General features: G+C 41.1%; 1 protein-coding gene across 1 annotated transcript in view; it reads right to left on the bottom strand.

Annotated features, from left to right (window-relative positions):
• Positions 1-15,263, bottom strand: part of LOC124110986 (protein FAM126B-like) — a 256,707-nt gene that overhangs the window by 38,576 nt on the left and 202,868 nt on the right. Inside the window, exons 8-10 of the mRNA XM_046470512.2 lie at positions 5,932-6,027; positions 3,714-3,878; positions 2,655-2,742 (exon numbers count right to left, since the gene is read on the bottom strand). Of these exons, the coding sequence (XP_046326468.2) occupies positions 2,655-2,742; positions 3,714-3,878; positions 5,932-6,027 (349 nt within the window). The remainder of the gene's footprint in view (positions 1-2,654; positions 2,743-3,713; positions 3,879-5,931; positions 6,028-15,263) is intronic.

Genomic DNA, 15,263 nt, shown 5'->3' with positions numbered 1-15,263 from the left:
GTTTCATATGCACTAGGAAATAAATGAGGAATGAAATGTGATTTGAATCCTTCTTGCTGACCCATGCGACAGAAGGTTGGAAGACTGCTATTTTCTGGGGATTTATCATGCATATATTCATCAATCATCATTTAAATGTTGCACTGTCATCAAGATTTAATCTTTACTTGTGATTTCAATCTCTGTATGTTTACAAAATTTCACAAAATTTCAATCTTTTAAAATGTCAAACTGATATATTTTGACAGTCAAGTTAAGATTTAACCGAATTTACACAAATTTGAAAAGATCATATGTTTTGAATAAACATACGTAATTATATTCCTCAGTCAAGGAAAGGTAACAGATTATGAAAATAATGAGTGTGTACAGCCATATGCTGTGTCATCATATTTTAGTCAAGGATATCATTCAAGATGGAATTTTATAAATAGATAAACATGTATACTCTCAATTCAAGATTGATATGACGGGGCAAAGTAAAAGGGGCATTAAGCCAGAGCCCACTATCTCTGCCATGAGAAAGTGTCTGCTTGATTTTCACCATACACCAGGGAGGGAGGAATGTGGGGACTCGACCACAACCTGGTCTTTGTTGGAGGGGGAAATGCTGCAGCCACTGGAGCAGTCAGACACAAGACAATGATGGTCCCTCAGTGTGACTGAACACTGACGCTTGCTCCCTATGAACACATCAATCAGTGCCACTCTACATGTATCTACATCAGCAGCTGTCATAATTTTCCCATTTACCAATTCCTAAAAAATGGCTTGCATCTATTTAATGGTTTAGAGAATGTGAAACTGAATAAACATGTTTTTAATCAACTTTAATGTAAGACTGTTTATGAATAACCAGCTATAAGCATGGAAAATAATAATGTCAACGCCATAGAATAAACAGTCTTGATTATCTATGCTCCATTGATTTAACTGACAGCAAAACAACTTTAAAATATGTAATGCAGCAAATATCAATTCCTAGGGCAGGATATATCTGTAGCTGCTCATAGAGACACAACAGGTATTATAAACTGGTGAGGTTGGGTGAAATTGGGTTTTACGTTGTGAAAAAGATTAATGCACTGACATAGCAGCATGCATGCATAAGTGTGAATGGCTGCTTGTACTAGTCCAGACTAATGCCTGCTTTATAGTGCTAGCCCACTGAGATACCGGATGCAGCTTAACATGAATATCCCACTCAGACACAATATACAGACTCCAAGACAACTTGTCCATTCATACGTTATACTTTCATACTACAATCCCTTTCATACTTTCCACTAGACCGCAGAGGAAGTCATTTATATCATTGAAATACATTTACAAACTCAACAGTGTCTACATCTCATTATCCTTCCGACCGCCTCTGTGGTTTAGTGGTAGAGCGTCTGCCCCGAGAGCGGTAGGTCAGGGGTTTGATACCCGGCCGTGTCCTACCAAAAGACGTTTAAAGATGGTACTTGTTGTTACCCTGTGTGGCGCTTGGCATTAAGGGGTTAAAACAAGGACTGGTCGGCTCAAAGTCAGTATACTGTGTCTGAGTGGGGAATTCATGTTAAATTGCGGCATGGTATCTCAGTTGGCTAGTATTATAAAATCAATCTCTCGCTCACAAACACACACAAACACAAACACAAACACACACACACACACACACACACACACACACACACACACATATAAGTGCAATAATCTTGAACACGACGCTAACACCCATTTCACCTCACGCACCTCTAATTCTTACAATCATAATGTCAAAGATGTATCGATAGTTATGCAGCTCATGACAGGAAGAGTGGCATGACGAGGCTGAAACACCCTAACCGTGTTGCATGACATCAGAATGACCTTTGAGACCTTAAGCAAGAGTGAGTGAGTGAGTGAGTGGTAGAAGCTGCTTTGAAGAGTATTCCAGTTATATCACTGCATGTCGGCTTGATTTAGAACAGACCAAAATAATGCAAGTCTCCAACATTTACCACTATGGTGAAACCCAGGAGCATTGGTATGGTGCTGACAGACCTAGAACACAACTCACCACAGTGAGCTGCGGTGCCTTCGAAGATGGAGACACCCACACCCCACACTATACATAATATACATAACATGGTTATTAGAATCACATAAAAATTATGGGGGGAATGCATCTCTCAAGTTCACTGCCTATATTCTTTTTACACCATCACCATCATTAACCTCCCATGTGAAGATCTAGGTTACAGTTGGTAGAATAGGTCTTCAGCATCCCATGGCGAATATGCTTGTCGTAAGAGGCAACTAACGGGATTGGGTGGTCAGGCGCGCTGACTTGGTTTGATGCATGTCATCGTATCCCAAATGCGTGGATCGATGATCATGATGTCAATCACTTGGCTGTCTGGTCCACACTCGATTATTTACAGTCAGTCGTCATAAAGCTGAAATATTGCTGAGTGTTGCATTAAACAACAAACAAACAAACAAAAGGTATTCAGAAGCCATACAGGCAACAAGATCAGGTGGTCTGGCTCGATGACTAGGTTGATGCATGTCATCGTATACCAATCGTGTAGGCAGATGCCCATGATGTCAATCACTGGTCCAGACTCTGTCATATAGCTGGAATATTGCTGAGTGTGGTGTTGAACAACAAACACTTCTATACCTACCAGTTGAACATCAGAGTAGAGCTCATAGCAGGCCCTGGAGTGGATGTCCTCCACCGACTGGATACCCACATTCGCCTGACCATTGAACCTGGAACAAGCATAGGATTCTCTGGAACAAAGTCTTCCTTTACACAACAAAACTTGCTGACATGGACATTACAAGGATGCCTACATGACACATCGTAGAACTACTGAGGTGACATTACAAGGATGCCTACATGACACATTGTAGATCTACTGAGGTGACATTACAAGGATGCCTACATGACACATCGTAGAACTACTGAGATGACATTACAAGGATGCCTACATGACACATCGTAGAACTATTGAGGTGACATTACAAGGATGCCTACATGACACATCGTAGAACTACTGAGGTGACATTACAAGGATGCCTACATGACACATCGTAGAACTAAGGTGACATTACAAGGATGCCTACATGACACATCGTAGAACTACTGAGGTGACATTACAAGGATGCCTACATGACACATCGTAGAACTAAGGTGACATTACAAGGATGCCTACATGACACATCGTAGAACTACTGAGGTGACATTACAAGGATGCCTGCATGACACATCATAGAACTAAGGTGACATTACAAGGATGCCTACATGACACATCGTAGAACTACTGAGGTGACATTACAAGGATGCCTGCATGACACATCGTAGAACTAAGGTGACATTACAAGGATGCCTGCATGACACATCGTAGAACTAAGGTGACATTACAAGGATGCCTGCATGACACATCGTAGAACTAAGGTGACATTACAAGGATGCCTGCATGACACATCGTAGAACTACTGAGGTGACATTACAAGGATGCCTGCATGACACATCGTAGAACTAAGGTGACATTACAAGGATGCCTGCATGACACATCGTAGAACTAAGGTGACATTACAAGGATGCCTGCATGACACATCGTAGAACTAAGGTGACATTACAAGGATGCCTGCATGACACATCGTAGAACTAAGGTGACATTACAAGGATGCCTACATGACACATCGTAGAACTAAGGTGACATTACAAGGATGCCTACATGACATAGTAGACTCCAGACAGCATCTCCACCAGCAGGGCAGGACTGACGGGGATCCTGGGTAGCACCTCTGACTGGAAGCCATTGCGCCGGTCACACAGGCTGTCGGGACTCGAGTCCGCCTCACTGTGGTGCAGCAGGTTGCTGAAGCCCGTCGCGGCCAACCTGGACAGAGGGAACATCAGGGTAGGTACATGAGTGAGTGAGTGAGTGAGTGAGTGAGTGAGTGAGTGAGTGAGTGAGAGTGAAAAATGAAGGCATCATTAGGTTCCAATACAACATAGCAACACACATGTGAGTGGATGGGGGAGCGAGTGGATGAGGGAGTGAGCAGGTGGGTGGGAGGTTGGGTCAGCATGGGTTTGGGTGAGTGGGTTTGGGTGAGTGGTAGGGCAGGTGATTGGGTGGATGGGTGGGTGAGAGTGGGTTTGCGTGAGTGAGTGGGTTGAGGTGGGTGAGACGGTGGGTGGTCGAGTGGGTGATTGGATGGGTTAGCGGGTTTGGGAGAGTGAGTGGGTTTTGGTGAGCGATAGGGTGGGTGAGTGGGTGATTGGATGGGTGGGAGCGGGTTTGGGAGAGTGAGTGGGTTTGGACGAGCGATAGGGTGGGTGAGTGGGTGATTGGATGGGTGAGAGTGGGTTTGGGAGAGTGAGTGGGTTTGGGTGAGCGATAGGGTGGGTGAGTGGGTGATTGGATGGGTGAGAGTGGGTTTGGGAGAGTGAGTGGGTTTGGGTGAGCGATAGGGTGGGTGAATGGGTGATTGGATGGGTGAGAGTGGGTTTGGGAGAGTGAGTGGGTTTGGGTGAGCGATAGGGTGGGTGAGTGGGTGATTGGATGGGTGGATGGATGGGAGGTTGGGTGAGAGAGGGTTTGGGTGAGTGAGTGGGTTAAGGTGGGTGAGATGGTGTGTGGGTAAGTGAGTAAGTGGGGTACGGTTTGGGGGTGGATGGATGGATGTGTTTATTGGGAGAGTGAGTGAGAGTGAGTGAGTTAATAAGGTTTTATGCCACAGTCAGCAATATTCAAGCTGTTTCATCGTGGTTTCTAAATATCCCAGTCAAACCAACGACTGAAAGTATGCACAAGAGTTCAAGGGCACAATTATAGGCCAATGTAATTAAGTCTGATCACGAAATCATTGCAGATGTTCTGAATAAATGTTTTTAGCAGAATAGCAAACCCTAACAATAGATAAAATCCATCCATGAGTTATTATATGGATTAATAAGTGAATGGATTGATAGAAAGACAGATGGATATACATGGATTGATGATATGTGATGGATTTATCAAAGGTGGATGACAAATGAAAAGAACAAGGGATGACTAACATCTTTTTGTATGACATGGCGGGGGATCAAACCCCTGACCTTCTGCTCTAGAGGCAGACACTCTACCACTAGACCCAGAGGCGGTCGATGATGGATGGAAAGAGGGAGGCATGAATAGATGGGAGAATGCATGGGTAGATGGATTGGGGGAAGGGTGGGTGGATAGTGGATGGATGGAAGAATGGTTTGATTGAGGGTTGATGGATTGACAGATTACATGGATGAATGGAATGGTGAAGGGATGAGTGAGTGAGAGAGTGAGTGAGTGAGTGAGTGAGTGAGTGAGTGAGTGAGTGAGTGAGTGAGTGAGGTTTTACACTACTTTTTGCAATATTCCAGCAATATGACAGAGGGGACACCAAAATCAGCTTCACACATTGTACCCATGTTGGGAATCGAACCCGAGTCTTCGGCCTGACAAGCAAACTCTTTAACCACTAGGCTACCCGACCTCCCCAGGGATGATTGAAAAGGTGGATGAAATGATTGATAAATTGACTGGTGAATGAAGAGGAGGATGGACACAAGTAGGTGTGCGGGCGGATTGATGGATAAGAAGATGGATAGAGATAGAGATGGATGGATGAATGAAGAATGGGAGAAAGGATACACTGGCAGAAAATTGGATTTATGGCTGGGTGGACACAGGGAAGGTTGGTTGATTGGGGTGATGCATTGATGATGAATAGGGGGTGGATGGATGGAAGTGGGCTTCAGGATGGATGAGTAGACGAAATGAGTTTGATTACAGAGCTAATGTCTCATCCCAGATGTGCTCCACAAGTCCGCCATTCCATGCTGCCACTGTAACTGTGTGGCCCAGGTCTCATCAGTGACTGTGACAAGACCAGCAAACTAACCTGTCAGAAGGAGATGTATTGTATTACCTGGACGCTATTTTGCACAGCGACTGATGTGATCTGGTAGCCAGGGAGACGATGTGAGTGTTGTAGGCAGACATGATGTATGACAAAATGCCGTGTCTGAAACACAGAAAATATCAAGGATGTCTTTATTACACATCAGACTAACCTGACATTCAGATCATGACGAGTACGGGACAGGAGACTGCACGAGAAGGGAGGCACAGAGACGATAGTATGGACTTACAGCTTGCCGTCTTACAGTCGCTATAAACAGCTAACGTGAAGGCGATATTGGACTCCAGTTTAATCATTGACAACCTAGCTCTGTCTTCTTCAACACATTGTGCTAACACGCACATGACTATATAGTAGTAGTAGTAGTAGTTTGTTGTTTAACGCCGCACTCAGCAATATTCCATCTATATGACGGCTGTCTGTATATAATCGAGTCTGGACCAGACAATCCAGTGATTAATATCATGAGCATTGATCCACGCAATTGGGATCGATGAAATGAATCAACCAAGTCACCGAGCCTGACCACCCGATCCTGTTAGTCACCTTTTACAACAAGCGTAGTCGCCTTTTACGGAAAGCATGGGTTGCTGAAGACCTATTCTACCCCGGAATCTTCACGGGTCGACTTTATAGTGTAACAAGTGTATAGTGTATTTTGTATATACAGTCAAGTCCCGTTAATCCGACATGGTTGGTTGCAAATGATTATGTCGGATTAACGAGTATGTCGGAAAAACAAAATTACAGTAAAACACGGATAAAATGAACACAGATACAACGGACTGTTAAAAAATCCTTGATTTATCTCCTGTATATTATCATAAAAAATATACTTACATAACGAACTCACTACAGCAAACTAACATATAAAGCTTACTGATAAAAGTATATAGTATGTTTTATATACAAGTATATAGTGTACGGTTTTATCACTGACAGGACCGCCTCCATGGTCTTTTAGGAGAGTGGGAGGTTGGTGGTTCGATCCCCTGGCTGTGTCATACAAGAGACCTTAAAAGATGATATACAAATAAGTACTCTTGACAAAGTCAATACGCGAAAACAAGGACCGAGGACCCGACCCCTGAGGTGCGCCAAGGTCCGAGGAATCCTTGTTTTCGCATACACACCTTATCAAGAGTAATCAATCCTTTCGTTATACCAAAATTCACATTAAAGTTGATGTAGTCTTTAAACTGTCCTTTATTTCATTACAGTAACTTAGCCGCAAGTCGTGCAATATTCGTAGCAGACGCCATCTTGTTTTCTAGCCGACGAGTCAATACTCATCACGTGACAGGTCAATACTGATCAGGGGCGGTCGGGTAGCCTTAGTGGTTAAAGCGTTCGCTCGTCACGCTGAAGACCCGGGTTCGATTCCCAACATGGGTACATTGTGTGAAGCCCATTTCTGGTGTCCCCCGCCGTGATATTGCTGGAATATTGCTAAAAGCGGCGTAAAACCATACACACTCACTCACTCAATACTGATCATGTGACAAGTCAATACTTGAGGTCAGTGTCAGTCACATGATTTCGGGGTCTACATTGAAATGTATTGTGGTACGGATGAACCAATGGAAAGCAAGATTCTTAATAAAGGTTGTTAACCGGCCTAGCACTTGGCAGTAATCGGATAAACAAAGACAGGTCAGTTGCAGTCAATATGTCTGAGTGGGGTAACCATGTTAAACTGTGGCATGGTATCTCAATGGGCTAGTACTATAAGCCCAGACAAGTACAAGTAGACACACATACACGTGTATGCCCTTCGCTATGTAAGTGAAATAATCTTGAATGTGATGTTAAACCCAATTTCACCCACATTTATCACTGATTTAACGTCATGGTTTTTTAACATCTGTCAGAAACAACTCACATGACATCAACAATAAAATAACCAAAACAGGTATAGAAATAAATGTGTGAAAAGTTACACGACCAGTACACTAGGGAAACAGACTTGACACCAAGAGATGGCCTTCACACCATGTTGGGAATTGAACCCAAGCCTTCTATAGCGACAAGTGAACCCTTGCCAGACATTCAGCAATTCAAAAGAGTAACTTCAGACATCAAACACTCTACCTGGCACAAACTTATACTACATGTTATACACCCATGAAGATCCGGGGTAGAATAGGTCTTCAGCAACCCATGCTTGCCGTAAAAGGTGACTATGCTTGTCGTAAGAGGCGACTGACAGGATCAGGTTGTCAGGCTTGCTGACTTGGTTGATGCATGTCATCGATCACAATTGCGTGGATCGATGCTCATTATATTAATCACTGGATTGTCTGGTCCAGACTCGATTATTTACAGACCGCCGTCATATAGTTGGAATATTACTGAGTATTTCCGTGTAAATCTGTGTCTTTGCATTGAAGAAAATATTATCCCAATTTGTCACCAAGTAGGATGTAAAACAAATAGTTTTTGTTTGTTGTTGTTTATCGCCGCACTCAGACATATTCCAGCTATATGACAGCGGTCTATAAATAATCAAGTCTGGACCAGAATAACATGACTAGCATTATGGCAAGCATGGGTTGCTGAAGACCTATTCTACCCCGGATCTTCATGTGTCAAAAGATGTCTCAGGCCACATCTTTTATCATTACAAAATGTTTCCATCCAGAACTTTTCATAAGACTTGAAGAGAAACCATACACTGCCTATATTTCACATGCTACTTCTTACCTCAGTGAAGAAAAACAAGTGATTTTGTTGGAAAGGTTAATGCATGGTTAATAGTGCTAAAGTCTGTTGTTGAAGACACGTGTAGCAGAGAGAAGTATGTACTATATCTTCCATTAACTCACTTGCACAGCTCTGCAGCTGAGAATGAAATGATATATTTGCCTGAAGACATGGGTTCTACAAAATGGTATAAGGGGGGTAACTCTTGACAGAATAGCTTTTACGCACCCTTTACACAAGTGGTTTAAATTATAACTCTTACACAAGCTGTGAAGCCAGAGTGCTCCTGTGACTTGGCTACAATGATCATGAATGAATAACTTTGTTAATAAATGATTCATGGAAGATTATTTTGTGAAATAGGTTCAACTGAGTATGGTTTTACGCCGCTTTTAGCAATATTCCACCAATATCAGGGTGAGGGGACCCAATAATATTGGCTTCACACATTGTACTCATGTGGGGAATTAAACCCGGGCCTTCGGCATAACGAGCTAACACTTTAACCACTAGGCTCCCCACCGTCAAGGTTCAACTAAGACACAGAGGATATAGAAGTGTGTTTTACAAAAGAGCTGTTCATCTAATCTAGAGTTCCATTGTTAGAATGTTCACAAGTTGTGTAATAACCACTGTATACTGTTCTATACAAGATAGCTATGCGATAAATCGCAAAGAACAACGAAGAACAAAGTGTTGTTTATTTCACGACAAAACATTGTTCTATCATATGTCATTTATGGAGATTCAAACATGAGCTCGCAACTTGATGACGTCATATATAGGACGATGTTATTTTTGAGAGGGGAGGGTCTGTGAGTTGTTCTCCATAGATGTAGCTGGGCAACACAGATAAAATCGATGGCTGAACGATCGCATCCCAAAGCGTGATAGGTATGACAATAGGTACTGGGAGAAAAGGTACAGGCAATCGACGTGAGGATTGTGAGAATATGAGGGAAATACCCACCTTTATATAAAATAGACTTGTCCAACATTGCCGAGGTCATCATTCTTCAAATATGGGTAAATATTTTTAAAGCTTGTACATTTTAGTAACATCCTTAAACAGGCTGTACATAATGTTTACATCTCATATACGTAATAAACAACTCGTGGTCGTTGTTCATTGTACAATAAAACACTGCAGGGAGAATAAACCACTCGGGGCCGGGCCTGCAGTGTTTTATTGTACAATTGACAACTCCCACTAGTCATATATTTCTTAAATCAGTACATAATTTAACCTGTTCTGTGTGATTGTACTTCAAAGTACTCCAAACAAATCCACTTTAGGATGAAACTACATTCATCAGGTTTCTCACTCAAGACAACTCAGGAGAAACACTGATGAAACATTTCCTACAACCAAACCAAAGTGAACATTTTACCTGCTTGAATGATCTCATATTTTAAAAAAATATCTAATGACCCCAGTTTTAAGTGGCTAGGGCAAACCCATGATTCAATAATTGGTAGAAAGTATCTGGCAACAAACAAAGAGGTCAGCCAATTATGGAGTGCCAACTGATTTTAATCAATGTCAAGGGATCACTTCAAGCCAGTGCTGCATTGGCTATTTTGAGTTAGGAGTGAGTGAGTGAGTGAGTTGGGTTTAGTTCTGCTTCGAACACAGTACTTCAGTCATATCACAGAGTGTCAGTGTGTGTGCAATTGTGAGGCTCCTGGTACTAGTCTGGACAACTTCTGGTTTTATAGTGCCCAATGAGATACTGCAGTTTAACATGGATAACTCAGATACCATATACTGCCAATCAGTCCTTGATTTATCCCCTTAATGCTGAGCGCCAGGCAGGGTAACAAGTACCATCTTTCAACATCATTTGGTATGACACAGCCGGCAAAGAACCACAGAACTTCCACTTTCCGGAGAGACGCTCTATCCAGGGATCAGGAAATATTTTTGGCCAATCAGACATTTGCATTTTGTCATGACTACCTCATAATCTGAGGTGCTGGATGTTCATGCATGAATAAAAAGAATAAACTCTATCCAGGAGTCCCCCCTGATGCAGTCAAACAATACCAGAAACACAATCAGGACAAATCTGGTCATGTTTCTTTGGTTTCTGGCCAAGCAGCAGCAGGAGATTTATCACATTGACACATAAGGCTATCTCACGATCTATTAACTATAACAAGTGTCTATCAGTTCTAAAGATTTGAAAATACAATATTTACCAAGTATCAAACCTACACTAGCATGCAGACATTAGTCTGCGAGCAGTTTGATTTAATTAATTCTCAATCATGTATTTAAGACAAATGCCCGTTCTTCATTTACAGACACCTGTGTTCTTGCATCATGTTATAAACATTATAACTGGTGATCAATTCCAGCTGACGACATTAACATCAATGAATCCCAACATCAATATCTTACCTAGAACCACCATATTATAACATCATGACCTTTTCAATTCTATTCTGGATATATCGTGTTCTTCATTATTTTCATTGTATAAGAGGAGGTGTGGGAGGAGGAGACTTATAGCATGATTATCAATCCCTAAACTGTACTTGTATAAAAAATTGTCCAAATAAATATTTTTTACAATGTTTTGTTCAACCTAGTGGAGGATAAAGTGGATGAAGCTCTCATAAAATGTTATTGCTCGTCTTGCAAAGAATCTGAGGAATCGAATACATGATGCCAACTTCTTTATTATGAGGAACACAGCGTTTCGGAGTATATGCTTACTCCTTCATCAGGTGAATGATGAAGGAGTAAGTATATACTCTAAAATGTTGTGTTCCTCATAATAAAGAAGTTGACATCCATAAATTCTCTTCCTTTTGTATTTCACTTCAAAATGCTTTTCAAAGACTAAATGCACAAATCTGTTACAAAGTTATATAATGTTTCAAAAACATAACAATGTCAGTTTTAGAAATTGGCACTAGTCCTTCAGTCCTTACCAAACTGCCATAGAGTTAAGGTATCCTAAGAGCTTTGCTGTTTGTAAGGGTTTCCCTGTATGTTATTATAAGGACCAGTGGACTGAAACTGTTAGTTTATATTGCTGCATGTAGAGCCACCGGTTTTCAGCTGAAATTATTCAACAAAACTCAGATCACGACTGCAAAACAAAGTGAAGAAAAATCCTGATCTGGCAATTGAACACACAGATCTACATAATCCATGCAGTCAGTCGTTAACAACAGACGATAACAACTGATAACAACAGCAAAAGTAACGCCTACTATAACACGCAGCATTCAGGCCGATTTTTAAGTTTGTTTAGCAGTCCATTACGATTCCAAATTAGACAAGCAGACAATGTGTTTGATGATACTTCATCTTTTATTCATTTTTCAAATTTATTCTTCTTCGAGCTTAACATAGCCTGGGCATTCATGTTGATGATCAACGGTGCTTCTACAGGCCATGTCAAGGTGTCATCACAACGTATTCCCCGGCTCCAGTCTTTGTTTCACATATTCCCAATGCATAACACAGCATTAGAAATTGGCACTGTTGTCCTTACCAAACTGTCCAATAGTTAATAAGGTATCGCAAGGACTAGTTGGTTGGTTGGTTGGTTGGTTGGTTGGTTGGTTGGTTGTTTAACTTTTTAGGGATTTCACAGTTCAAGTAAACAAGTATTACTTGAAATACTCTTCTCCTTAACCTGAAAGTGATTGGCATCACATGGTACATGATTGCTGATTGAGATGAAGTACACAAAAAATCTGCCATTTCAAAAACCTTTCCTTGTGTATTGGTGTCGGTGTTGGTGTTGCCCACAACCTGCGTTAAGTGCTGACATGGTTATGCCTCAGTACCAAGAACAAAAACGGTCACTAGTCCACTAGTCTGAGACTAGTGAAAACCCAGAGAGACTAGTTGTTTTCTACCCAAACCTAGCTATTTTACATAAACTTATAGCTGCAGGCTTGCTGGATTTGACCGGGTTGGTTTGTTGTTAAACTCTGCACTCAGCAATATTCCAGCAGGCGGTCGGTAAATAATCGAGTCTGGACCAGACAATCCAGTGATTGATGTCATGAGCATCGATCAACGCAATTGGGATTGATGATAGGCATCAACCAAGTCAGCGCGCCTGACTACCCGATCCCATTAGTCGCCTCGTACAACAAACATGGTTGCCTTTTGCAGCAAGCATGGGTTGCTGAAGACCTATTCTACCCCAAATCTTCACGAACTGGATTTGACCGGGTACTATGATTTGAGGTTTTTCTTCTTTATTTTCAACAAGACAGGGAGGGGTATATCTGAAAACTAAACTAAGTTTTATATGCGACATCAAATGTTTTAAATGTTCTCATAGTAAGCACACTGTTACACCACTTCCAGCAATATTCTGATCACATCTTGGATGAGGGATGTCTGAGGTTCTCAATTTGTGTCTGTGTGGGAAATCCAACCTGGGTCTTTGAAGTATTGCAGGTATGCAGTGACCACTGGCCTATATCAATGTCCCAGTAATTTCTGATAGAGCTGAAAATTATTCAACACAGGCCTTCCGTATGACAAGGCAATGCTTTAATCCCGAGGCTACCCAATGCCTGACGAAAAGAGTGCATAGCATCCTCGGAGCCTAGCATTAATATTGAAGTGGGTTATATGATCCAATTCAGGGAGAATCAGCTGCACATTATTTTCCTCAAACTCAAACCAGAATTTACAAAATAATTATAAAACCACTTCAATATTATATTCCCTTGCATAATGTAGTCCTTTGAGCACATTTTAGTGAGTGAGTATGGTTTTACGCCGCTGTTAGCAATATTCCAGCAATATCACGGCGGGGGACACCAGAAATGGGCTGAGCACGTTTTAGAATGTGGGTTTGGGGCAATTATAGATATGCACATTAAACTCACAAATCCAACTCTCTCACCCTGGTTCTGCATGGTACTGGAGATATATTCTCCTGTAGTACATGTATACGTACCTTGTAAAGTTGCATTTTAGCTAATATCCTTAGCAAACATTGAGTAACATAATGTTCATTATCCAGATCAAACAAACAAAAATCGCAATTACATTAGTAGACTGGAGGCTTAAGAGTCTGTGCTCAGGGGAGTAGTTGAGTTAACTGCAATAAACGTGTTACATAATGGCTTTAATGGTATCATTCTGAAGATTTCACATGCTTTCATGTGTATCAGTCAAGCCCAAAAGCCATCATATTAACAGTCAGCCACCTTAATGAATGCATCGGTATGGCAAGAAAAATTAATTATTTTTCAGAAAAGAGCAAAATAATCAAATATTAAAGCATCTCACACCATGTGGTTTCAGTCCGCGGTCTGTTCAGGCAGGAGGATGAATGGGGCATGGATGCTCCCTCGTACCAATTTCCAAGAAAGATACAGAGAGATCAATCACCTTGTCATTAAAATTTTAAACTTTTCAATCCAAAGATGAATGCTTTTCTTGGGGGTAAAAACCCTAGGCTGAAGAGGTCAAACTAAAATGGGATGAAAAAAATTCACTAAAGATATCAGACAGCCAGCAGCCATGGAGGGCATATTTTCACTCAATCAAACACTACTTGGGCTCTGCAAATTCCCCCATGGTATTAGAATTGATTTTTCCACATGATGAGAGAGCCATCCTTACTGTCAGGCTTTACAAGCTTGCCACCATGTTGAAGACAGAGTGAAGCTCTGAGTGTCATCCCTGCCAGAGTGGACTGAAGATAGAACGTGGCTCAAAGGAAAACTGTTTCTGTGCTAATGCCGGACTCAGATTTATGAAAATGGTTGTCATGCACACCTGGGAAAAAGTCCTATACACCTGATTCACTTAATATACAGAGCTCCAGATAGGTTTTTGGTGTTATGGGTATTTTACCCATGCATTTTAAAATCATTGGGTATCAGTATTTCTATCTGGGTATTCAAATTTCTGTTACCCACTAGTTTTTAAACATGTGGTATTTAAGTTAAACATTTAAAAACACTATGCATCTAGTCCCCGCAAAATTGTGTCGTGTGGGTTCGAAGGCTTTATAGGACTCAAAAATACCACGATACTTCCACAAGAAAGTGTGATGGCAAATGATCATGATGTAACTGTCATTGGCGAGTTTTGCAAGGTTGATGGAATGCCCGTTTATAATTTCAAAATAAGTTGCTGATTCGCTAATCAAATACGCAGGGTTACTTCACAATATTTTGATGATACACACAAGTTTTATTTTTGTAGCGTATCTGTAATGTTCATTGCGTATTTGATACGCTTGGATTTTATTTTACTGCATAGTTCTGCATTTCTGATGCATATTTTTACGCAGATACGCAGCTTATCTGGAGCTCTGATATATATTTATGTGAAATAGTCATTTTGAAAATATATCCAGTATAAATCTTCTGATTAAACAAATTTATATTTTGTTTACAAAGTGTCATACCCATATAACAACACAGAAACCAACATTATTTATAATAATGTTTTGTAAGTGTTAGCAGTGATATATAAAATATATCAATGTCAGAGAATAATTTTGATTATCCACCCAAACAGATTCCATTGGGCGTAAAAGGCAAAATAGTGGTGAAAGTAATATGGACGGATCACTGAAATCAGTGATGACACCAGGTGTTTGCAAAGTTATTCTATTGCTTTCTAAACTTCTATGCAT

Source organism: Haliotis rufescens, unplaced genomic scaffold (genome assembly GCF_023055435.1).
Source record: "Haliotis rufescens isolate VD_foot unplaced genomic scaffold, xgHalRufe1.0.p SCAF_4, whole genome shotgun sequence".
Classification (NCBI taxonomy): domain Eukaryota; kingdom Metazoa; phylum Mollusca; class Gastropoda; order Lepetellida; family Haliotidae; genus Haliotis; species Haliotis rufescens.
This window is presented reverse-complemented; position numbering and strand designations above follow the sequence as displayed.